The 27285-nt window shown below is 40.8% G+C and overlaps 1 protein-coding gene across 1 annotated transcript in view; it reads left to right on the top strand.

Annotated features, from left to right (window-relative positions):
- The window catches only part of LOC147901492 (NAD(P)-linked oxidoreductase superfamily protein), a 50964-nt gene extending 44668 nt beyond the window's left edge, over window positions 1-6296 (top strand). The window contains exons 9-12 of the mRNA XM_087374678.1: window positions 5310-5392; window positions 5527-5589; window positions 5776-5844; window positions 5934-6296. Coding sequence (XP_087230804.1) covers window positions 5310-5392; window positions 5527-5589; window positions 5776-5844; window positions 5934-6050 — 332 coding nt within the window. The 3' untranslated portion in view covers window positions 6051-6296. The remainder of the gene's footprint in view (window positions 1-5309; window positions 5393-5526; window positions 5590-5775; window positions 5845-5933) is intronic.
- The last annotated feature ends 20989 nt before the right edge of the window (window positions 6297-27285 follow it).

Raw genomic sequence — 27285 nt, 5'->3', positions numbered from 1 at the left:
GCCCTTCTTCTAAAGTGAAGAGCACTTTACCTTTCCTTTCCTACGATTAGGGGAATTTCTTGGTCTAGGTGGTCATCCTTGAGGGCGCCCATTTCCATCTTGGTCTCCTTGACCTCCATCTTGCCTACCCATTTGGGGCAGCTTGAACTGGCTTCTTGTGCCCCAATCTTCTTGAGATGCTTGAGTGGCTTTTAGCTGATACTAGCAGTCCTACTTTGATGTAGATGTCAATATCATGCTCGACATTCATTGGCCACATGGCTGCATCTTGCTCATTTAGTACTTCTCACTAGGAATGGGACTTTTTTTTTTTCAAAGAAACCAGGAATGGGACTTAAACAACTCACTTGTAATTCATCCTTGGTGGATATCTGCGAGGCATTTTCCTCCTTGCGATCGCTACTCTGATCCTTTGTTTCTTCTTACTAGTCTTTTACAAGGGTATACGAGCCTTTCCATTGCACCCTTTGGCGCAACTCCTCATAAGTTTTGGTAGGATTGAGAATCTCTATGGACCTCAAATAAAAATGGAACCCACTCAATATCCATGTTTCCATACTCATATGTTTTAGTTCTCCACTCGATTGATGTGTGCCCTCATTCAGACCACAAGCATTGTACTGAGGGTGTTTTTGGCCTTGAGTTGTTTAGTTTGCATTTGACATCTTCCTTGATGTTCTCTTGTAATCTTCTCTAAAATGCAGCGTGCATTTGTTCCAAGTGCTTAAAGTAACATGTTGGATATTGGTTAAACCGTCTTTTGTGCTAAACTGGTAAAAAATTAACTCTTGATATCCTCGGAAATTCACTTTTAGCCTTGATGATGCTGCCATTTTGCTTGTTCCTTAGCTGCTTGTGGCTCAAGTTTTGTTATGGGTTGAACCCTTTGTTCCCCAATCCTTGATCTTTTGACTCGGTCCTGCTTGATAAATGGGCATACCTAGGTCTGCAGTGGTCCGCTGCCTTGGTTTTTTCACCCCCTTGCCTCACCTCAGGTGTATTTTTTGACCTTCACCTTAGGTCTTTTCCCTTGGTTTCCTCCTTTTGGTAGGATTTGTACGTTCTGTACAAGTCGGTGTGTTCCACGTCACTTTCGCCCTTCGTCCTGGTCCAAACTTAGCCTGTTCTCATGCTCCAGGGATTCCTCGAGAGTTCCTCTTGGTAGTGTTTCCCAGGGCTTTTTGGTCCCTAATGAGATCCCCTCGTGTATCATAATGTTACTTGCAGAACCTAGACAAAAGTGTTAGGATGTTGCTCCACCTTTCAATACAAGTCCCCCTCATGGCTTGGTCCTACAAAGAAATGAGAGGGATTTTCCTAGAAGTTGTAGTACATACCATACCAATAAGGGAAGGATCCAAACCAAAGGTATGCGGACCTTACAAGACAAATCCCAAGTATGGCACCCATGTCTATGAGGAACTAGAAAAATTATTGGATGCTGGTTTCATTTATGAGATCGAACATACCGATTGGGTGTCACTGATTGTGATTGTTCCGAAGAAAAACAAGAAGCTCAGAATATGTATGAATCTCAAGAACGTCAATGAAACAACAACCATAGATCATTATCTCCTACCATTGACTGAAACACTTTTATTAAGGGTAGCAGGATCTGAAGTGTATAGCTTCTTGGATGGGTTCAGCGGGTACAACCAAGTACAAATTACACCTCAAGATCAGGCAAAGACAACGTTTGCCACAAAATGGGGCATTTTTTCATACAAAGTCATGCCGTTCGGCTTATGCAATGCCCCATCTACTTTTCAAAGGGTAATGTACACCGTCTTCAAGGAATTTCTCAACAAGTTCCTACAAGTCTTCCTAGACGACTTGTGCATACATTCAGGAAAAAAGGATCACTTGAAATGTCTTGAAGAAGTCCTTTAAAAATGCAGGGAGTATGGAATCTCTTTGAATCCTCTAAAATGCCAATTCTTGGTCAAACACGGAGTAGTCTTGGGACACACAGTCTCTCAACATGGGATTGCAATTGACATGGACAAAATAAAGATCATGATGGAACTTTTCCCTCCACTAAATGCCAAGGGAGTCCAAGTCTTCATGGGACATGCCGGATACTATAGAAGATTCATACTGAGGTATGCCATGATTGCAAGGTCCCTATATAAGCTCCTAGTCAACTTCATCTGGACAGACGAATGCGAACAAGCATTCAAAACCCTCAAGTGGAGATTGATCACAGCCCCTGTTCTAATGGCACCAAATTGGGACATAGGATTTCATGTACATACTGACGGTTCTAATTATGCAATAGGGAGTGTGTTATGTCAACCTAGCAAACACAACAAAGATTACCTAGTATACTTTGCAAAGCAGACAGCTAAATGATGCAGAGGCAAATTACATCACAACAGAAAGAGAAGCCTTGGCAATGATCTACAACGTGAAGAAATTTTGACACTATCTATTGGCTACTGACTTTATCTTCTACACAGATCATCAAGCCTTATTATATCTTATGAATGGGCCATGTACCACAGGCCAAATCACTTGCTGGCTTCTACTGCTACAAGAATTCAATTTCAAAATCGTGGTGAGAAAAGGAGCTCAACATTTCATTGCCAATCACATATCACAATTGAGGACAGGAGAAGAACCGGAAGGAATAGAAGATGACCTATTAGATGCCGCATTATTTGAAATAGACGCTATGCTTGATTGGTGTGCAGACATCATTGGGTACTTAATGACAGGAATACCACCTCTTGAAATGAAATTAGTGGATGCTAGGACACTAATTCTAAAAGTTGCACCCTATCAACTCATTGCAGGACAACTATACAAGATGGGCAAGAATTAGGTTTTAAGGAGATGTGTGATGCCACATGAGATCATGCCAATCCTCAGTGAAGCACATGAAGGCATTGCAAGTGGACATTTCCAAGGGGAAGCAACAACCAAGAAAAGTCCTTCTCGCAGGATACTGGTGGCCAACACTTTGGCCAGATGCCTATGAATATGTCAAAAGCTGTGATGTATGCCAACGAACTACTGAACCACAACACAAAGACTTCAATCCCCTAACAGCAGTCGTTGCACAAAAACCCTTTAAAAATTGATTTTGTGGGTCCCATCCATCCAACAGCAAAGGGAACACAGGCATGCTACATCACTGTGGCCACCATTGATTACTTTACCAAATGGGCTGAAGCTAAAGTAGTCAGAAAGGCAGATGCGAGAAGCATAGCAAGGTTCTTGTACGAGAATGTGCTCACCTGATTTGGATGTCCCATTGAAATTGTGTCAAATAGAGGCACACATTTTGTTAATGAGGTCATCCAAGAACTCTTGTTTGGCTTTATGGTGATCCATAGAAAGAGCACACCTTACCACCCCCAAGGGAATGGACAAGCTGAATCCACCAACAAAATATTATGCATTGTCCTCACCAAGGTAGTGGAACCAAAGGGTTGTAATTGGGCAGAGAAACTAAATGCAGCCTTATGGGCATACCGAACCACACTCAAGGTCAGTACAGGAAATACACCTTTTCAATTGGTGTACGGCCTTGAAGCTGCGGTCTCACTGGAATTTGTAATACCGAATCTACGCATAGAAGTACAAGAACATATGGGAGATCATGCATCGCTGAAAGAAAGACTCTTACAAATAGAGAAGCATATAGAGACCAGATTAGTTGCCTACCATGCCATGACAACAGAAAAACAAAGAACGAAAGCATGATGTAATAGAAGCCTCAAAGACAAAGACATCAAGGAAGGTGACCTGGTTTTGTTGTACAATACCAAAGTCCATAAGGGCAAGCTCAAATTTCTAGGTCAAGGACCTTATAGAGTCAAAAAAATGAATCCCATTGGAGCTGTGCTACTAGAAACATTGGATGGAGTTTAGTTCACAACAATAATGAACGGGAGCCGACTGAAGTGCTACTACATCAACATGCAAGCCATCCCCGACAATAACGAAGATTTGGGGGCCCCAAGTCTTCCATAGTTAGGACTAGATTATATCACGAGTAGCACTCACTAGCATATGTACACCTTCGCACATATAGGTAGTTTCAATAGATTTCAACCTAGGGCTTAGAGGTGATGACTGAGTCCTATAGCTACCCTATGATTCCCTTAGCAAATTAAGCATATAGGAGGAATGACCACCTCACTAGTCATGCATAGCGCACCCACACGTTTCGAGCACCATGTTATTCTTGCACAAATAAAAGCCCCAAGAGATACTTGTTTTGATCCACACACACGGCACAAAAAAAGTAAAACGCATTAGCCACTCAAAAAGAAATAGGCACTCTTAGCACATGGCACTATATTGGGAGTGTCAAACTGGGACCTGATTCATGTGTGCAATGCCAGGGTAAAGACAGTCCAATAAGAAAGGAAAAATGCCTACAATGCCATCAACAAATCGAGACCATGCCAAATGGCCCAAGCCTTGACCTCAACAGCCCTCCTCAAATCACCAACTTGAAGGACACGATCCAGAATCACCAACCTAGAGTTCAGAACCAAAATGACCACGGCTAGTGGTTTTGGACAGTGACACTGATGAGCAAATAAATGCAACATGCCAAAAAGATATGCCGCAGAACCAAAGGATCCTAGAAGCAAGAGAAATTGAGGTAGAGCAATTGACTATGTAGGATGCAGGTGCAGAACACCTTGATGACCAGACCAACAAAGAGCTAGCAACACATGGAACAGTACAGCTTGTATGGCCACGAGTCTCAACGTTCACCATGTCATCTGATGCTTATAACTTCTTGCAGTCAAAGGGACTAGGTAGTCTTCTTGAGAAGCTTAAATCCTTCTTACCAACACCTACTATGACAGAATACATTTCAATTCATAACATCATATAAAAGCAGAGAACAGGAGGCTTTCTCATTTCCAGAGGCACAAGAAGAATATCTAAAGAAACTTTTGGATGCAAGATTCTCTAAAATTCAAGATTTATTCCCACCTAACACAAAGTCACAAAGCGGGGGAATACGTGATGATATGATGCTGGAAACTAAAACTGGAGTTTCATTTCTTCTGCTTCCCGTCTGCGCTCTGACCACTGCAAGCTCAAAGCTGATGCGCATGTGAAATAACACACTGAAATTGTCCCTTTTTTAATTTTTGCATGCTCTTACGTGTTCTGGAAGATGGTGCTCGAAACTAGTGGAGAGAAAATGTAATGTATAGAGCTGTTGATACATAGTGCTTACGTTCCAGGATATCATCTATCATGTATGTTATGTTTTAGTATTGTGGGAGAATATTCTTCTGGTGTGTATGCAGTGGGATAACATGCTGGAAATTTGTCAGGAGTGCTAAGTGGGAAATATACGCCAGAGAATCCACCTTCTGGACCTCGGGGTCAGATCTATAATAAAGAGTTCCTCACAAAGGTGAGTCAAAGAGTTGATGATTAATGCTTCTTTGTTGTCACCGAAGTAGGATTAGTTTATGGAAACTTCTGACTGTTCCCTCTTAAAGTAGTGGCTTTCCATTCTTTTAATCTGTGAGACATTTGCCCAAACAGGCGGCTCCTCTGTTGCAAACACTACAAGACATTGGCCAACGGTATGGCAAGACATCAACACAAGTAAGCTGAATGTTTCTCTTACATAGTGATTTATATAGCCATCTCCTGAATGTGATTTGCTGGCATAAATTCGATGTCATGCACATATGTGTGAGATTTTTGGGCCTATTCCTAGAGTTGCATATTTACATCAGTATGCGAATATTAGGCCTACATGACATTCCTGTATTGCTTTTGTTTTTCAAGGTATCACTGAATTGGCTGCTGGCACAAGGGAATGTGATTCCAATTCCTGGCGCTAAAACAGCAACTCAGGTCATCCTCTGTTTTCTTTAATTTGTATCTTCACAGTAAACAACTTTTTTTGTTGCTCAAGTTCATGACGATTTTATGATTGCTTGCAGGCTAAAGAGTTTGCAGGAGCTTTGGGTTGGAGCTTGACTTCTGAAGAGGTAGAAGAATTGAGGCAGCTCGCCTCAAGAGTGGCTTCTGTTAGAGGTTTCCCTGCTGAGGCATTTTAAGCACATCTGTAAAGCTCACTGAGCAGTCTGCTCTCCCAGCACTAACAGTCATCATCAACGCAACTGTAAGCATTGCACGAACTGCACAGCAGATTTTGCAGCATTTGGGAACCTAATTATGCCCTTGTTCTATCAATATGTCAATTGGCAGTACCAAATTTGTCATATAAAACTTGGTATCTTAAGTATGGATGCCAAGGTCTCTATAGTCTCACTTCTGCAAAGACATTGTAAATTATGATAAAATCCAATCATACATTTCTCTCTCTCTCTCTCTCTCTCTCTCTCTCGTGTGTATGCGTGCATGCTTGAGGATATGACATTGTTTCATATGCTGATTCTGTCTCTGTGAATTTCACAATCTTTATTATCCAAAGCTCAAGTGCGCCATACAGTAGTTCTGTCATCAAGTTCGGTACAATTTGTATAACAACATGAGAAACTTATCTGGGCTCTTTTAAGGGTTACTCTTTTCAGGGAGAGGAAAGCAGATGATATTATATGGAAAAGCTCAAGATCAGATGGCAGCAAAGAATTCTCTATTAAAAGTATAAAAGGACGTTCTTCAAAGAGTAATACGTGGGAGAAAACCTGTAAGAGGGAAACTATTGTTGGAAAGTTCAGGAAGAGCACTTAAACCCTAGAGGCACAAGCTCACACTTGCATGGAATAGTTGACACAGATACAAAGAATCTTTCTTGCTCCTAATGGCTCCCTTGTGTGACTATAAAACCATTCGATTCCTTGATCAGTGAAGAAGCATTCTCTTCGCTCCGAGGCTTTCTGGAACCATCTGTACCTGGTTTGCAGATTGCTTGCAAGGTACAAGTAATGGCTAGCTGTAAGTTTACGAGAGTGGCAGCAGGACCTACTTCCTCTCATCTGCTAGCAACTCTCTTCTAGACTCTATTCTAGACAGAACTCTGGAGGCTATTTGTCAAGTGGGGTGGCCTCATGAATCTCCTCCTGGCTTGTAGCTGCCTTTCAACTCAATAAGTGGGAGAAACTCTCTCTATAGAGAAGGCATGTTGCCTCTCTATCAGCCAGGCAACTATCCCCATGTAAACATGCAATAGATGTGCCTCACCCTTGCAAAATCTCATGTGTGGAAGCACAAGTCATAAACATATATTTTGCTTTGGATGTGTTGTACAAAAAAGGAGATAGGTGCGAAAGAGATTGTAGAGTTTGTGAAGAAACACGAGAACCAAACCATTCTGAAACTTAGCATAGTGCTAGAATTTGATGTTGTTTGCGTCATTCACTATGTGATGCACAATACAAGGCACATAAATTTTAACAATGCATTTACTAAAAAATTTACATAGTGATTATATAGAAAAGCTAGTTTAGCATGAAAATTTGAGGGTCCTCTTTTTATTGAGGACACTTGTCCTTCGCTAATTTTGAAACCAAGATTTCACAAATTATGAACCTTAGCTAATTTTGAAACCAAGATTTCACAAATTATGGTCGACAAACAACTCACTTTAGAAGAAGAAAAATAATTGAAAGCATTGTTGATGGAATATAGAGATCCCATATGCAAAGAGGCAGCTAAGTCTTTGGCTGACATTTTCAATCATAGAGGAGTGATAAAAAATTATATGTCAGTAAAATCTCTTACACTCCTTGGTAGAGCAAAACTACAAGACTGGGGTCAACACATATCCTTGCTGCTAACCAATTATGTATCCACTATAGATAATGGCAAAAGGTACATTGACCATCTATTGGCCATAATAATTGGGTTTGCAATAGAGCAAGTGGAAGACTCTACATCCCTCTCAACACAATATATAGAGGACTTTGAAACATTGATATTATTTCCAGAATGGGAATTAGACCCTCTACCTATTCTCAATGTGGATAAAATGGATGGGCAACAATCCGAACAGATTCTAGAGAATGACAATGTGGAACTTTACCAAAGAATATTGCTCATCTCCTCCTCCTCCATCTCCTCCTCCTCCTCCTCCCTCCTCCTCCTCCTCCCCTTCCTCCTCCTCCTTCCTCCTCCTCCTCCCTCCCCTTCCTCCTCCTCCTTCCTCCTCCTCCTCCTCCCTCCCTCCTCCTCCACTCTCCTCTCTCTTCCTTCTCCTTCCTTATCCCTCCTCCTCAACCCTTACCCCTCGAATCTGCAAAGGAGACTAGCTCTCCACTCCTCAACCTTGGACTTCTCCTAAACCCTGCAACCCCCTCTGAATTGTGGTAACTCCTAGTTAGCTCTCTCAACCCTGTCCCCCTTTCGAACCCTGAAATCCCCTTCTAAACCCTTGAATTTTTGTGGAGGCGAGAACCTCCATCAATCGTTATGATCAAGCTCTCTTTCTTATTCATGTGCGCACGAGATCTCTATGCTTTAGCCTATGCCTCTCATCGGAACACGACCCAAGGACCTATGCTACACTTGTGAACACCTATGCTACAACAAGCAGCGACACGTTTGTAGATGACCAACACCCTCGAAACCCACACTTGGGAGAAATAGTAACAACACAACTTCTTGATGAAGCTATACTTCCTATCACAATTAGATTATCTATGTACAAAAGTGCAATAGTAATGTCTTCCCCTTGAACATTTTAGTAGAGAGTATGATCTGCATTGGACTTTAGGTATCCCATATTAGCAAAATACTTTTCTATTCTACTTTACCAAGCTTTGGGTGCTCGCTTTAATCCATAGAGACTTTTCTTGAGATGGCAAATGTGATGCTCTTTCCCTAGTTCAACATAACCTGTTGTTGCTGGTTGTTGCATGTAGACTTCCTCGTCTAGGTAACCATTGAGAAAAGTATTTTTGACATCTAGCCAATACACATTCCATCTGCTGAGTGTCGCTAGTGATATCAAAAATTGTATGGAATCCATCTTTGCTACTGGAGCAATAGTCTTATCATAGTCTTGACCATAATTCTATGCAAATCCTTTTGCAAAACTAGTTTGGCTTTGTATCTTTTAATGCTTTTTACTTCACTTTGTGAACCCATTTGTTTGCTATGGCCTTCTTTCCTAGTGGAAGGTCGCATAATTCCCAAGTGTTGTTTTTGTACAAAGCGTCCATTTCTTCATTCATACCAATTTACCATTCTGGCTTGTCAACTGCATCTTCGAAGTACACTAGCTCTTCTGTAGCCATGATGGTAGTCATAAGAGCATAATTGGTTGTTTCAATCTAAATTGCTTTGCCTTTCTGAGCATATGTCAACCTCACTGGTGGTCTGCTTCCCCTAGTAGACCGTTTGAGTTGCTGCTCTTCTTAGGGTGTCTCTGGTAATTCTTGCTCTTCTTCATCAACCTTTTTTGTAGGTGAATGAGTAATTGGTGTGTCTATCTCCTATGCATTTGATGTTTTCCATTTTGATTCTTCATCGAATATTACATCCATTGACGGAAATTTTTTTCTATTGCTGACGATTTTTTTTTTCGTTGATGAAATTTGGGATTCTAGAATCCGTCTCCTATGAATTTGATGTTTTCCATTCTGATTCTTCATCAAAGATTACATCTTTAGAGCTTATTATCTTTTGGTTGATGGGATCATACAACTTGTATGCTTTGCTTTCTTCAATGAAGCCAACCATGATGCATTTACGTGATTTCACATCTAACTTTCTGTGATGATCATCATGTATGTGGGCATATGCTATGCAACCAAAATGCAGAGATGCCCAATGCATGGCTTGTATCTAGTAAATGCTTCATAAGGTGCCATCCTTGAATCGGTTCGATCAAAAGCCGATTAGGTAAGTAGTTTGCAGTGGCAATTGCTTCTTTTCAATACTGATTTGGAAGATGCTTCTCATTGAGAATTGCTCTAGCACTATCTGCTAAAGTACCGTTCTTCCTTTTAGATCTTGAATTCTACTAAGGAGTATCCGCACATGTGAATTGTCTTCAAATGCCATTACACTTGCCAAAGTTCATGACTACTGAAGGCATGTATTCACCTCCTCTGTCTGATCTCATGACTTTGATCTTTCTGCCTATTTGGTTCTCAACCATGGCTTTGAATTCTTTCAATCTGGAAAATATTTCCAACAATATCTAATGTAGTTGTCAATGAAAGTCAAGTAGTAAATTGAACCATTGATGCTATGGGTTGGTGCATAACCCCATACATGTGTATGGATCAAATCAAAATACCTCGTACTCGAGAGGTGCTTCTGCCAAAATTGGTTCTCTTTTGTTTACCAAAGCAACATGCTTTGTAAAAGAAATTGAAGCTTGGGAATTCCAATTGCCATATTTTGATTTCTGAGCTGGATCAGGCTTTTGAAATTGACATGTCCATATCTTTTGTACCATACTGTGAAAAGTGGCATCAGGTTTGCTTCTAGGCTGACATGGCATGCAAATCTAGTACTGAAGCTAGCATTCTGAACAAACGTTCTTCCTTGGCTACTTTTCTTACTAGCTGATATCCTCTAGATTTGTCTCTGATTGTGCATTCATATCCATCAAAGATGATTGGATAGTTGTGTTCCGTCATTTGCCCAACTGATAAGAGGTTCTTGTTGAGCTTTAGAACATAGAGTACATCTTGCACCAATCCTTTTGTACTAGTGGAATTATTCATAGGGACAATGCCTTTCCCTTGAACTAGATTTGGTGTGTTATATGTAGTGTATATAACATTCTTTTGTCCTTCTAATGGTTTCATCTTTGTGAACCATTCCTTATGTTTTGTCGTATAAGATGATGTGCCATTGTCAATGTATCAAGGATCTTGATTTGCTTTATCGACTAGATAATTGCATTCCCCTTTTGAATTGCAATCAATGTCAATATACATTGTATCTGTCTTTTACATATGCGACTTGCAAGAAACATATTCTGTGGTTCATTGGCATAATGACTGTGACTTGAATGTCCATGGTGATGATTTCATCGTCCACAAAAATTCCCTCGATTGCTACTGCTGGATTGACTGCCTTGGTTGTACTGCTTGGATGCATTTCCTCGTCCTTGGAATCTTTCTCTATTGAAATGATTTCCTCTTGGTTGCTAATGCTAATGCTACTGAGGATGATGGTGACTTTGATGATGACTTTATTGTTGATGATGACCACTTCGCTAAAATGCTCTGCTGCCTTTGCCTCTACCTCTACCTCTAGTTCTATCTAAAGTTGTGAATGCTTCATCATTGGAATGACCTTTGCGTGAGTGAATGGTTTGAGTCCTGAGTTCTTCACCAAGTGGCATTGACTATAACTCTTCCAGTGTTGGAATTTGCCATTGAATGGCAATGCTATAGACTAGAATCTCATACCCCTCTCCTACTCCATTCAGGAAGACTTGAACCATCTCTGTGGGATTCATAGTCTCTCCTACTATCGCAAGTTGACTATTGTAATCCTTGATCCTGAGTACGTAAGCATGGCTGGTTTCATTGATGTTGTGGAAGCTCTGGTTAATCTGGTTTCTCAATGTGAGAATCTTAGAAGTGTTCTTAGACTTGTAAAGAGCTGTGAGCATATCCTATGCTTCTTTGGATGTCTTGACTATGTTGAGCTGTCCAAGCATGATATGTTGCACATTTTGCTTGATGAAATGATATGCATATTTGTCTTTTTTCTCCCATTCTACCTGTGCTCGGGCAATGGCAGGATCTACTACAAGTGCGGACACTATTGGTGCATGTATAGATCCCAATGCTTATGATGTGGCAACGGTGGGAGTGGATGCTAGATCGTTCGATGGTCTAGGTGTAGATACATCGACATACTCCCATTTGTCTTGAAGTACAAAAATGGTCTCCATTCGGTATTTCCATCTACTATAATTGGAATTGTCTAGCTTAGCAAGTGCCTCTAAATTGAGCTTGCTAGTGGTAGACATGGTGCAAGAAAATGTACTCAAAATGCCTATGAAAATCACTATCTGAATCAACTGCAATCTGAACTATTGGTGAAGAAGAAATTGTAATATATATCCAATCTATTACAACAAGGATTGTGGCAAACAATGCCAAGAATAGCCAAGAGGCTTTATAGGGCTTAAATAAAGTGCACAATCCCAAAAAATTAGTCGATATGCTTTAAATTGGTGGCATGTGTGTGTAAAATGAAAAGATGTACAATCTATCGAGTGAGAGAGACTCTAGGTCCATTGAAAGAGACGAAGGTACTTGAGAGAGAGACAGAGAACTCTCTATCTTTTGAAGGAGAGAGAGAAAGCCTCCTTGCCCTTAATCTAAAAGTCTACTCACACAAAGAGCCCAAGCTCTATTGCCCACAGTGACTCAACCGACCAACTTCAACACCCTAAGGCATACCTCTAGCTTTGCAAACTATGACAAAGCTATGGCCTCGTCTCTCTTCCACTAGTTCTTCAATGAGCTAGCTTGATGGCTTCATAGTAGAATCAACTCTACCTTAGCAAACTTGACTCCAACATTGCAAACTCTCTATGCATCTATAGTGCCTCCCATCGACCAAGCTTGGACCTACGACTAGAAGCGATCATGAAGCTTCTCCACAACAAATAAGCTCCACAACTAGGCTCTTCTCGGGCGACCATCCATAGTTGACAACATCCTCGGCCAATAGTCTCCTTGAACTATGCCCACGAATAACAACAAAGATCTTCTAGTCTCCAAACGCACATTCAAAGGCACATTGACGCACGTAAACAACTAGCAGCATCTCCAATCTATGGCTCTTACAAACTTCAAACCGCCACAACTAAAAGCTCCTCAATGCACCATCGTTCGACCACCACAACTAGAAGTTTCAACAAATGGCTTCTCAGTAGAGCAGCGATGACTAGTAGTGAAGGCACCATAGCTCCCTAACGCTTTAGCCACTGAAGCGGCACTACAGCACATCACAAACACCTCTCCATACAAGCAACAACACCACCCAAAATGGCTCCTCACACAATGACCCACGAACTTAGATGGACACCTCCACTACCCGAGAACTCAGCAAGCGAGCAACAGGCAATCATGCCAATAGAGAGAGCTTTCAAGGGCTCTCACTGCTCACATAGCAGATCCGGTGTCTGATAATAGAATCTAGAAGATTCTACTTGGGATCTCCACATATAGGAAGATTTTAGCAATGATTCCAGCATCTATAAAGATTTCATCCAAGATTTCAGAAAATCTGATTATCAAATCAATGATGACATATGGCACCACGATAACTTGCCACATCATCCTTATCCTAAGTGCCACATCAACCAACTAGCCATGGGTGCCATGTAATCCTACCTTATCCTTCATGTGGCACGATTGCCATGTCAGCAGATCACCCTTATCTACCACATGGCAACCGCCTGAGAGTGCTCTCAACAGAAGCAGAACGGAAGAGGGAGAGAGAGAAATAGAGAGCCACACAAGTTTTTGGTGGGTGCAGAAGACCCTGATCTTCTTTTTCATTCATTTATATATGTGTTTGAGTATTGTACATAACTGGGGTAAAGGCACAGTGACCTTTAACCCCCACAACCTCCCACTTAAAGGACAATGTGTGCATTTAAGGGAGAATAACTAGTGAGCATACTATCCAATGCCCATCAATACACAATAATACTCAAACCGCTGACTAGGTAGACTCTTCGCCAGCATATCTATATGGTTATCATCTGTATAAAACTTGACAAGCTCTATGCGCTTGTCCTCAAGTCCCTCCCTGATGAAATGGTACCTGACCTCAATGTGTTTGGTCTTTGCATGAAAGACTGGATTCCATGCTAGCTGAATAGCACTCATGGAATCACTATGCAATGTCGGTACATCTGTATGAATCCCCAAATCTCCCACTGGCCGATCAAGCCATATAGCCTCCTTGCAACCCTCTGTGGCTGCAACATACTCAGCTTCTGTGGTAGACAAAGCAACACATTTTTTTGCGCGAGATATCCATGACACTACACCACTTGCAAAGGTGAACACATAACTAGAAGTGGATCTCCTACTATCCACATGCCCTGCATAGTCTGAATCTATGTACCCAAGTACAAGCATGTCTCCTCTACCAAAGCAGATGCACATCTCCTTGGTACCCTTCATGTACCTCATGATGCACTTAACTGTCTCCCAATGCCTTTTTCTTGGATTAGCCATATACCGGCTAACAATTCCCACTGCAAATGCAATGTCTGGTCTAGTAGCTATCATAGCATACATAATACTCCCGACCGCTGATGCATAAGGAACCTTGGCCATCATGGCCCTCTCCTCATCTGATTTGGGACATAGTTTCACATATGGAGGCAATGGAGTACTCACTGCCTTCCCCCCCTCCATATTGAAACACTGCAGTACTTTTGTAACATACTCCTTCTGTGAGAGCCAAAGGAGTTTCCTACTCCGATCACGTGTGATGCGAATACCAAGAATATGATTGCAAGTCCCAAATCCTTCATATCAAAGGCCTCATGCAACTTGGCCTTTAATGCATCTAGCTTATAAGTATTCTTGCTAGCCAATAGCATATCATTCACATATAGTGCCAGGAGTATCAGGCTATTATCCTTAGCCCTTTTAGTATAGAGGTAGTGATTAATTTCACTCCTTCTAAAACCTTGGGACCAAATGAAAGCATCAAACTTCTGATACCATTCTTTAGGCGCTTGCTTAAGACCATAGAGACTCTTCTTTAGCTTGCAAACTAAATGCTCTTTGCCCTTTTCTTCAAAGCCTTCCAGCTACACCATGTAAATTTCCTCATGCAAATCCCCATGCAAGAAAGCTGTCTTGACATCCATCTGCATAAGCTCCATATCCTCTGCTGCCACTAGGCCAAGCATGCATTTAAGTGTGGCCATATTCACAACTGGAGAGAATATCTCATCAAAGTCCGCACCCTTCTCTTGCTTGAACCCTTTAGCAGGCCTTGTACCTAGACACATCATCACTTGTGACCTTGTAGACCCATTTACATGGCAATGCTTTCTTTCCATGTGGCAAAGAAACCAAGTCCCAAGTCTTATTCTTCATAAGTGAACTCATCTTTGATTGCATAGCATACTCCCACTTGCATTGATCCTCGTGCATCATAGCGTCTCTGTAGCAAGAAGGCTCCTCACAATCAGTAAGCATCACCTAGTCTACCACTAGAACAAACCTATCAGGTGGTCTAGACACTCTAAATGATCTTCTCAAGGGCATTTTAGCTTGCTGTCCCACCTGCATATCAGCCACATTTGGCTCATCATTTCCACCAATAGATGATCCATCATCTACCCTTGATTGTATACCTATGGGAGTACTTGGTGGTACCATTTCTTGCACATTTGGTGCATGGACAGCTTGCTATCTATCAACATATGTAGGTGGATTCACGTCCTAAAAAGTGATTCTCCTTACTTCCACATCCCTCATGGGTGCCTTATGCATCTTCTTCTCATTAAAGGCTACATCATGGGTGCGTATGATCTTCTTTGCTTCTGGATTCCAGAGACGATAGCCCATCTCTCCACTTTCACCATAACCCAAAAAGATGCATTTCCTAGACTTAGGATCTAGCTTCTTTTGAAGCTCTTTTGGCACATATACATATGCCTCACACCCAAATATATGCAAATGAGAGTAAGAGGGCTTCTTGCCACTCCATGCCTCTTTAGGAATACCACCATCCAAACTCTTACTAGGTGATCTATTAATCACATGCACTGCAGTCTTCATTGCCTCAGCCCAAAAACCACCATAAAGACTTGCATTGGAATAAATGCATTGCAACCTTTCTTGAATGGTACAGTTCATCTTTTCTACAACTGGATTTTGCTCTGGAGTACGAGGGGATGTGAGCTCCTTGTTAATCCCACGTGTATCATAGAAATGCTGAAAGTCATGAGAGAGATACTCTCCACCATTGTCAGTCCGTAGGCATTTAAGCATTCTACTTGACTGATTCTCAACCAAGGCCAGCCATTTCTGAAATACCTGGAACACATCACTCTTTCGAGCTATAGCATAAGCCCACACTTTCCTAGTTGCATCATCAATGAATGTCATATAGTATTCAGCCCCGCCTAATGACTGTATAGGCATGGGACCACATACGTCTGAATGCACTAAATCAACCTTTTTAAACTCTTTCTTTCCCCTTCTTTTATGGGTTGATTTAGTCTACTTCACATAGAGACAGTGCTCACAAAATTCAAAATTAGAGAAACTTAAATGCGGTACATAACCGAAACGGCATAAGAGTTTCATCCCATTTTAGCTCATATGGCCCAACTGGCAATGCCATAAAGAAGTGCTTGGCTGCTTGGTTATTGCAACAACATGATCAAACACCCCTGATACATGCAAGGGATACAATGTCCCACACTTAGCACCCTTGGTCAAAAGCATAGAGTCCTTCTAAATTTTCCAACTCCCAGAACCAAAGATGGTCTGAAAACCAGCATCATCTAGCTGACCCGTTGAAATGAGACTCTTGGTCAACTTAGGCACATGTCTCACATTTTTCAAAATAAATGCAGACCCATTTGCAAAAGAGAAGTTTATGTCCCCTACTCCCACTATGTCACATGCATAGTCATTTCCAAGATGCGCACAACCTGTCTTTCCACTATCATAAGTGGAGAACCATTCCCTATGGGGAGTAACATCGAATGAAGCACCAGAATCCAAAATCCAATCCTGGGAATATGCATCATCTGCAGTGGTAAGCAACTCTGTAGATAAACTAGACATGAAGAGAATGTCATTGTCACTATCATGTGTGACTGCATTGATCTCCTCGATCTGCACTTTTCCTTTGTCCTCCCTTGGACTCTCTTCCTTCTGATTTGCACCCCAATTTGCATTCTTTTTCTTATCCTTTTGCTCTCTTTTAAGCTTGTAGCAATCCTTATGTGGCCCTTCTTGCCACAATAGTGACACTCAATGTTCTATGCCCTAGACTTGCTACGAGACTTTCCTCTTTCTTAAAACTTCCCCCTGGACTATGATCTGCCCCTTTGCACATTTAGGGCTACACCCTGCTTGTTGCCTTCCATTGACTTCCATCTAATCTACTCGACCAACAAGCTACCAACCACATCATCAAACTTCAATACTCCACTAGGTGCAGAGTTAGTGATAGCAGTACGAAAAGTATCCCATGAGGATGGTAATGAGCATAAGAGAAATATTGCCCTCATTTCCAGCTTTTGAGCTTGAAGCTGACTGAAAATGATATTAAATTCATTCAAGTGCAAAGCTATGGATACTCCCTCCTTCATGTGCAACTCAAACAATCTCTTCATGAGATAGACTTTGTTTGTGGCAGTCTCTTTCTCATATGTAGCACATAGCTTTTTCCATAAAGCTTCCGTAGTCTTTTCAGTGACTACTGTGAAATAAACTATCTCCCCAAGATGAAGTCTAATGGTAGACTTTGCCAATGCATCCAATTCATTCCATTCATTTGTGGACATAGCTGCAGGCTTAGCTACAATCCCTTACAAGGGTTTTATCTGCTTCTTTTGAATAAGCACATCCCTTATCTGTTCTTTCCACAAAGAAAAGTTTGTCCCATAAAACTTTTTAATGCTGAAAAACTCCTTTTTAGACATGGAAGAGGATGCCATGATGCAAATAAAGCAAAATCCCAAATGCTAGTGCCTGCAAGAGAGAATCACACTAAATACCAAGTGCACCCAAATGTGTATGCCACAATAGAGTGAAATATCACCAAAACTTAAAGCTCAAAGCATCAAAAAATATAGCTGACTCATGTGCATGTACTATGCATCCATATGAGCAAATCTAGCCCAAAAGAAAATGCTAACTACAATGGCAATCCAAAATGCCAATAAGTGCCAAATGGCTCAAGCATAAACACCATCCATCGGCATATGCATCAATAATATCTCATCCAAGAGAGCATAACACTATCAGTGAATCAACTGCAATGTGTCAAAGCTATCCCTCAGCATAAAATAACATCCATGTGCAAAGCGTCCATAAAAAATAGCATCCCACAAGGCAATCTAGGCCTATCAGTGCATCCAATAAGGATCACAATGCATCTAAATGGCCTATAAATCATCCACTGCAACCCAATGCACACCATGAATGAGCGCACACAGCTCAAACTACAACCAGAGTGATCTGCATAAGGTATGCTCAAGAAATCATGGTCCTACGGCAATCACCGCTACTGAAAATAGAACCTAAGATGCCTCAAAACATGGGTGCCATTACATAATCAGACTCAGCAAGACAATCTGCAAATATCTCTCTTCTACTGGAACTCCAAAATCCCAACCGATGAGTAAGAAATGGGAATCAACACTTATCCACTGCCATGTGGCATAAATCTAAGGTTTCAAAACCTTAGAATGAAAAATGCATAACAGAGAGATGAAATCAAATACACAGAGATCTACAACTCTGAAAATACTCCATCGAATCACGTAAGAACTGATAAATAGGGGTTTTTAGGCATCCGAAACGCAATGGGACAGACGGTTTTGGAAACCGTGGTTCCAATCACTGGGTCCAACACACAGACTGAAAAACGTTTTTGAAAATTGAACTGTTTGTCTGCAAATGGTTGCTCCAAACTTGAGTTCCAATACCTGGGTAGAAAAACGTTGAAACTGACACAATGAGTCAGAAATCCAACGAAATGATCCCAAATTCAAGAATGAAGGTGTGTTCAAGCTCTTGAAGTAAAATGGACACCAAAAGCAGGCAATGGTTGCCTCTATAAGTCAATACGGAGTCTCTGTCGTCAAACGGAATAGGAAAAAGCTAAAAAAACGACTTTTTCTTTGAAAACAATTAACAGGCTCTCAAAACCACTTCACAAAACCAAAGTGACTTGTCCAAAGGTTCCTTCAAGGTCTCTGCGCACTCAAATGCAAGTAAAATCACCCACAAAGCTTCCCACAGAGCTTCTCCTTCCTCCCACAGAGCTGCTGAGCTTCCAGGCATTCACACACGCTCAACTAGATCATCCAGGCTCTGATACTAGTTGAGAATGCTCTCAACAAAAGTAGAATAGAAGAGGGAGAGAGAGAAATAGAGAGCCACACAAGTTTTTGGTGGGTACAGAACACCCTAATCTTCTTTTTCATTCATTTATATATGTGTTTGAGTATTGTACATAACTGGGGTAAAGGCACAGTGACCTTTAACCCCCACACTGCCTACCACATCATCCTCCAATTGACACATCATCCCATCCATGACATCATCATGTCAGCATCCTTATCCATTTGCCACATCACCATTCATGTCATCAGCAAACATCACTGTGCCACATCACCTACCATGTCAGTAGGCCACCTCAGCATCCCAATCATACCCCACATCATCTAGCACGTAGCACACAGCCTCCTGCCAAGCATACTAGCCTCTTCCTAGGCACTGCATGTAGACACAGTTGACACCTCATGAGCGCCCCATAGGCACAACCCTTGACATGCACTATTTCTACACGTGACCCCTCTTGCCATGTCATCATTTGCACCCTTTTTTGCCCCTCCACCTTGATCAAGCAATATCTCTTGATCCAGGAAGAATTTGAAGGGCCTCCAGAAAGAAAAAATGCTCAATTTTTTGTGTCTATGCACTCGTCACATCACACGCACATTTTGGCACATGTATGACATACTTTCTAGACTCGATGTCAAATTCCCTTCTTGCACGGACACAAGGATCTACATCGATGCATCTGACCCAATACCTAAAATGAATAAAGAAAAGGAATTATTTGTTGTTTTTCATCACTCGACAGTTGGTCTAGATCTAGATCAGAGTAGCATAGTTTCATCCATAGAGGAGAGATCTCCAAAGTAGCCAATCGAAGCCATGCCCAAAAATTCTCAAATAGTTCCTACTCAGAGTCAGTCCCTACTCTCACATGTGGTTTCACATCATATTTCCTAAAACACGACCGCCATTAGTTCAGTGAGAACAATTCATAGTTTTTTCAAAGGCATTGGCCAATTGATCAATGACAATAGATCTTTCTCTCTCAATGGATTTCTTTCACAATAGATCTTTCAAAGAAACAATGAATCAAATTGAAGAAGATTAACAAAAGCCTTTCAATTTCACATGGACGAAAATCTCTCTCAAATGGACAAAATTTTCTTTATCACTCAATGGAAACCTTTCATAACCCAAATGAAAGAAGAAGCACTCAATATCAATCCCTCAATCTCGATCTCACTAGCTCTCACAAGAAGGATGGCACCTTAGCGGGGAAGACATAACCATGCTCTGATACCATGAAAAAATAAGGAGAGAGGAGAGGAGAAGAGTGGAGATGAGGAAAGGGGGCACAGCTAGAGAGCACACCATAAATGACTAAATGTACACTAGATTTAGTTGAAAATGATGAATATATACAAACCCTTTCCTTTATAGCACTTTATGTGTTAGTGCTATGCACAATATTGAACACATGATGAGATTTGAAAAATCCTTTGTCTATGGAGGTGCCTTAACAAATCTAATATATCCATTTTAACATGCCAGTGAAAACCCAAAGAAAGTGGAATACGTGAAAAACTATGAAGTGTCTCCTCTTCCATATTTTGTGAATGATGCATGCCCATAATCGTAATTGAGAGTTGTTCAAGTTTCATTTATCATCTTGCTTCCACTTAAGGGCTACAAATATCTGGGCACACAAAAGATCACTGACGAATGTACCTCCAAAGGGAGCTGGTGAAAATGTAGCCCCAAAACAAGTGAAAGTGATTTTCTAAGAGCTAACTCACAGAATAGGTGTAGCAGAGAAATATGCTTCCACTCAATCAATCAATTCTTAATAGATGGCTTGCATGTGATCAATCTCCATAATAGGAAATTAAACGTGTTAGAGACCATAGAAATCCAAGCAATAACTACTTATTTTGTGTTCATTGTTGCGTAGCAGTGTCATCAATAATCCCGGTTTCAACATTGACTACCAGCCCACTATCACAGATGTGACTAATTGTAAATGTTGAGGCTGTCAAGGAGCTAGGCATTAATAATGAGAAATCCTACTATTCTAGTTTGTCATTGGAGAGATGTTACTTATGAGACCTCCACCTATGCTAAGGTTTCTTCAAGCAAGCATTATCTGAGACACTATGCTTCATAGTATTTTTATTTGCTATCTATGATGGCCTTCTAGATGATGGAGGGCTCTTAGGAGTTTACTAGGATCCTTAGCAAAGATGAGGGATTTTTTGGGAGCTTATTGAGGGATTTGAAAAACCTAGTCCTCCTAACGTGACCACAATCATAGTTTTTATTTATTTGACATTTGCTTTTTTGTTTATGTTGCTTGTGTTATGTGATTAGTAATTATATATGGGGCATCTTAGATTGTAGCATGCACCTACAATGTAGCAAGAGAGCTCTAATACCATGAACAAATATAAATATGGAGAGGAGAAGAGTTGAGATGAGTAGAGAGGGCATAGCTAGAGAGCACACCACAAATGACTACCTATACCTATATCACTTGAAATGAATGGACATATAAAGCCCCTTTAGGGTTAGGACTAGGGTTTTGGCCTTTTTAGCACCCTTTTGTATTAGTACTATGCACAAGGTAAACATGGTGTGGAGATGAGTCATCAATAGTAGCATACGTATATGCGTATAGACTTTTAGTGTGGAAATTTTCCACTTAGTTTACAATATGGGAGACTAGCTAAAGCCAAAGAATTATTTTATGTGATTCAACTAAGAGCAGTGCAATTTAATATACCTTAAAAGCACTCATGAAGTTTTGCAAACAACAGGTTATCCATAGAAGAATCTCTACCTAATATACCCAAAAAAAAAAGGGTGCGCGAGAGCCACACCATTGTAGAATGTGCAAAGAACATAATGCAAAACAAGTAGATGATAGATAAATTTTGGACAAGAACCCACTAATGCTTTCCAATATACCACACTAAAGGAAGCATGGACTTAGCATAAGCATTGTGTTCAACATCTCAAAGTGTTTCAATTAACACCCTACATTCATATGCCAAAAGCCAAAGACAGTAAATTCGATGCCAAATTTGAGAAATGGATTATGGTTGGATATAATCCAACAAACCCATAAGATGTTTGCTTCTAAAAATATGGTGTTTGATGAGAAGGGAAGGAAACCAATATGTCATTATGGAAATGAAGAGCTAAATGAGAGGGAAAGTTGACATTTGTTTCAAGGCAATGCTAGAGATGCAAAATTTGGTCATGCAGATCACAATGTCACTTCATCCAAACCAATTCCAAAATAGTCCAAGAGGTCAATGGATGCCATTCAAGAGGTCAATGGATGCCATTCAAGATGTTTTCAAGGACTTGAAACATAATCAGCCTATAGGTCTTATGTTGCATAGGGAAATAAAAACGTATCTCCTTGAACTGGCAGTAAATGCAAGGAGCAAGTGCATGGCATGGAATGAAAATATAATGGTATGATTCTTGCAAGTTGGTGTAGCCAAAAAAGAGGAAGAACATCACTAGCTATAAGCCACTTCACCCAAACCAATTCCAAAATGGGCCAAGGGGTCAGTGGATGACATTTAGGTTCACAGACTTGAAACATAAGCGTCCTAAAGGCATTCCATTGCATAGGAAAAAAACACTTCCCTCCCTCCAAGAGATGGTATAATGCAAGGAGAGGGTATGTGCCATGAATAATAATATAATGTTAGCCTCAAGAATGATTCTTGGGAGTTGGTGGAACCACCTAAGAAGAAAAATGCCATTGGGTATAGGTGGGTCTACAAATTCAAGCATAAGGCTAGCAAGAGTTTAGAGAAATACAAGGTATGATTCTTTGCCAAAGGATATGCTTAGCAAGAGGGCATCTACTTGAGGAAATTTTGCACTAATCACTAGGATAAAGTGATGCTTTCTTTTCTATGTGAAGCAACCACAAGGTTTATTGAGAAGGGTTCTAAATATTTAGCATGCCAATTGAACAAGGCAAAATACGGTCTCAAAACGACCTCATAGGTGTGGCACAAGAACATGGACACCTATTTTAGGCAACAAGTATTCACAAGGATTGGACTAAATCTTGATATGTATGTGATGTGGAATGCAGGTGCTCTCACTATCATTGCAATCCATATGGATGGACTCATCATAGCCAGTAGCAACAATAACTTGATCAAGGAGTTTAAGGTCAATCTATGCAAAATCTTTGTGATGCATAGTTACATATTGGGTGTTGTTATAGAGTAAACGAATGATGGAATTTCTTTTAGTCACTCAAGATAAATGAACTCCATGTTGGAGCAATTTTGAATGTTGAATTCCATACTTGTGTTCATAACATGCAAAATATGGAGAAAGCTCCCCATTCTTGGATCCCACACTTCACAAACAAGCAATCGTAAAGTTGATGTACTTGTTGACATTGTTATGATTGACATTTCCTATGTACTAGGCCTTCTAAGCTAATTTATGGCATGTCAACACATTCACAATCAATTTATACGATATTAAGTAAATTGAGGGACTATTAGCCAATCCATTCTTGAGGAAACTTCTACACTAGTCACTAGGAAAAAGTCATACTTTTGTTTCTAGGTGAAAGCAACCCCAAGGTTTGGTGAGAAGGGTTCTAAATATTTGGCATGCCAATCGAACAAGGAAAAATATGCTCTCAAAAAGGCTCATACGTGTGGCACAAGAACGTGGATACATATTTTAGGCAACAAGCACTCATAAAGAGTGAACTTAAACTTGAGGAGTATGTGACGTGGAATGCAGATGCTCTCACTATCATTGCAATCCATATGGATGGCCTCATCATAGCCAATAGCAACAATAAGTTGATCAAGTGGATTAAGGTCAATCTTTGCAAAGGATTTGAGAAGGCATAGTTACATATTGTGTGTTGTTATAGAGTGGATGCACGATGGCATTTCTTTTAGTCATACGAGATACATGCACTCCATGTTCAAGACATTTTGAATGTTGAATGCCATACTGGTGAACACCCATAGATTTCGCTCATTAAATGCAAAAAATGGAGAATGTTCAAACAAGCAATTGTAAATTTGATCGAGTTGTAGACATTGTTATGATTGGCATGTCCTATGTAGTAGATTGTCTAAGCTATTTTATGGCATGTCGGAACATATGGACATTCACAATCACTTTATACAACATAAGTAAATGAGAGGGCTATTAGCCAATCCATTGTTTCTTTGAGGATCAAGCATTAGACCTGTTCACCAAATCACTGTCTTTTGGGAAACTTAAAATTTTGAAATACTAACTTTCCTTGTAAGACGTGGAGACCATCCAATGTGGAAGAGTGTTGAGGTAAGGTAATTGAAATGTACATACATTATGTACATAGAATTACACATATGTTGTGTATGGGTCATAGGTTTAGAACTATAAGAAATCCATAAGAAATTTGTCAATGTGAATAGCTCTTATGGAGCTACGGAACCTAATTTTAGGGTTCAATACATATTGTATCATATTATTGTTGTGTTAGAGCAACATACATTTCGTATAGCCACTCAAGGTGTCTTCTCTCTTATGTGTATGATGCCTAGTATAAATTTATATCAAGGCATCTATATACACTTTATATATGCTCTCTTATTGATATTAAATGCATCATAGGTGTTCCTATAAGTATCATTCTTTTACAAATTCCACATCCAAACCAAAAAGGGTTATCAACAAGCAAGTACAAGTATTCATGAACACTGCACGCAAATGATTGTGAAGATGAATGGATTATTACTTTGCAGCACTTGTGATGAAAGCCTGTTTGTAGAACCATTGGAAAGTCTGAGTGCTATAATGCAACTTCTTGCAAATGCAAAGTGAAGTGCAAACTTTGTGTGCATGTGTGGGTGGGTGAGTGAAAAATAAAGAGAGCACATGATGTACTCGATAGCAGTGTCTTCATCATTTCATTTTTTAAAGCTTTTATGGAGCATTGGACTACATCGCTAGAGGGATGAGTTGAGTGGGGGGGGAGAGAGAGAGAGAGAGAGAGAGAGAGAGAGAGAGAGAGACTAGAATAGGAAAGTAGTTAACCTGTCCAAAATCTATTGGGAGGACACTTTTTTATTTTACTGAAATTACTTTTTCCTCTTCTCTAGGTGGGGGGGAGTGTTGTGAAGATTCGATCCATCCCTTGAAACTATCCCACATTGTAGGGCAATTTCTTATTAGTAAGGTCCCAATTGGCATCGTGATGTGGTAGCTTATCAAGCTTGCTAGTGCGGTGCCATCCAATTGGGGATGTTTTTCATGTTGCTCTATTACCCGATGGAAGTTATTAAGATCAATCACTATGTCAATGTTGGGTGCTGATGGTGCTCTAACCTCTACTACTGTAATCCTATCTATCTCAAATTTTTCGTACTCCTATTGTACCCATTGCTTCAAGGCTTGGTAACGTGCTTTTTCAGTTTCAACATTGGGGTATGCTTCCTTAGCTCCTTGGGTGGCACTTTTCATGGATGTGCTAGGCATGGATTGTGGGATTGGCATGGCTTGTTTTGCCAGAGGGCTCTTTGCATTTTGAGTGGAAAGGAGTTTTTGCCATGCAAGTTTTTGCCATGCCGCTTCTTTTAGCTGACTTGTTATGATCAAGACTAGCTATGATGCCACACTTTGTGTTGCCATACTTTGATTTTCCACACTTATCATCCCCACGGGTACATCAGGTTTTACTTCCGTGGTTGGTTGAGGCTTTGTTCTTATTGGGCAATCCATGCAAGTATGCCCAACTCCACATTCCCTGCACATAGGTTGGAATGTAATGGGGTTACCCTTGTGTGGGCATTCTACTATGTGGTGGTTGTCTCCACAACCAAAACACTTGATGGGTGTTTGATATGTGGTGGGCCTTACTTGATTAGCATACACCGGGATGATGAGTCCTTCAACACCATCCATGTAGTACATAGGGTATTCTGTGTCATACTCATAGTGAGGTTCTAGCTCTTCAGGTTGGAGTTGTTGCACCGGAGCTACCGGAGCAAGATTGGGAGCCCATGGATATTGTGGAGGATTGGGATTCCTCACTAGTTGAGGCACTTGTGTTCTCACTGGAAGTGGGTTGAGACGTGGCGCTTGTGCATTAGGTGCCAGTGCCAGTTGTTTGTACATTGGGATTGGGGACTGTTGGTATTATTGGGGCTGGCATTGTGCCACCCTCATATTGAAGAAACAAGTATTTACATCATGCCTTGCGACATTGCAAATGGGACACCATATAAACGTGAGGGCTGAGACACTTCTAGTGGGTTTAGTCTGTTCCTCAAGATTGGGCCTTCATTGGCTATATGGTTGGCCATACAGTGTGGGCACCAAACATTTTCTCTCCGTGGGTACTCTCGTGACTGAGAGACATGCAACTTTTGCTTGATGGCCTGCATCATTTCATCTTTTACTCTTAGGGCCATGGCTTCCACTCTGTCCTCAGTGGTGCGATCTTTGTTGGAAGTGCTTCCCTTCTTCGAAGATTCCTTGTTGCATTGACTTGATTTATAGCCATCACTGTCACTGTCAGAATTGGTCATGCCATCCTCAATGTCAATTGCAGCTTCATGAGCATCACTAAAATGTGCATAGCTGCTAACTTTTTTCATGTCCTTGTGAATGTATTTTTTCATGCTAGAGATGAACCATGCTATGACGTACTTGTCATCTGTACGGGGATCACACTTTGCTACTAATATTTTCATTCTTCCTAAGTATGTTCTGACGTTTTCTTTCTTGTGCATATCTATATTGCCTAGTTGTTGTAATGCAAGGTCATCTTGTAGCCTTTAGTTTGGAATCTTCTTCTGAACTGCTTAGATAGAAGTGCCCATGTGGCTCTTTCCTCTACAAGAAGGTCGAGGTACCATTTCAAAGCCTCATCAGTTAGGGCCATGAGGAGCCAGGCGGCTTTGGTTTCATTTGACTAATCACCTCTAGTATAACATGATGCATCGAAGAGTTGAAGGAACCTGGCAAGATCCCCTCGTCGATTATACTTTGGCATTCCAAGAAGAGTTGAAGGAACCTGGCGAGATCCCCTCGTCCATTGTGCTTTGGCATTCCAAGAAGAGTTGAAGGAACCTGGCGAGATCCCCTCGTCCATTGTACTTTGGCATTCCAATTTACCAAACTGTTGTCTGCTATTGTTGTTGTGGTTGCAGTTGCATTGTTCTCCAAGGTGATCCGTAGGATGCAGATCATCGTTACCTATTTCTTCTTCAATTATTAGGTCCTCCATGCTGCTTGTTGATGGTGAGAGGTTGAATTCTTGAAGAGCATTGAGGGATAAAGAAAGCACAAAAGTATACAGGTGCTA

This window comes from Dipteris shenzhenensis, chromosome 5, assembly GCF_047967505.1.
Source record: "Dipteris shenzhenensis isolate YYH24624 ecotype China chromosome 5, Dip_SZ_1.0, whole genome shotgun sequence".
NCBI classification, from domain to species: Eukaryota; Viridiplantae; Streptophyta; class Polypodiopsida; order Gleicheniales; family Dipteridaceae; genus Dipteris; species Dipteris shenzhenensis.
Note: the sequence above shows the minus strand (reverse complement) of the source record. Positions and strands in the feature narration are given on the sequence as shown.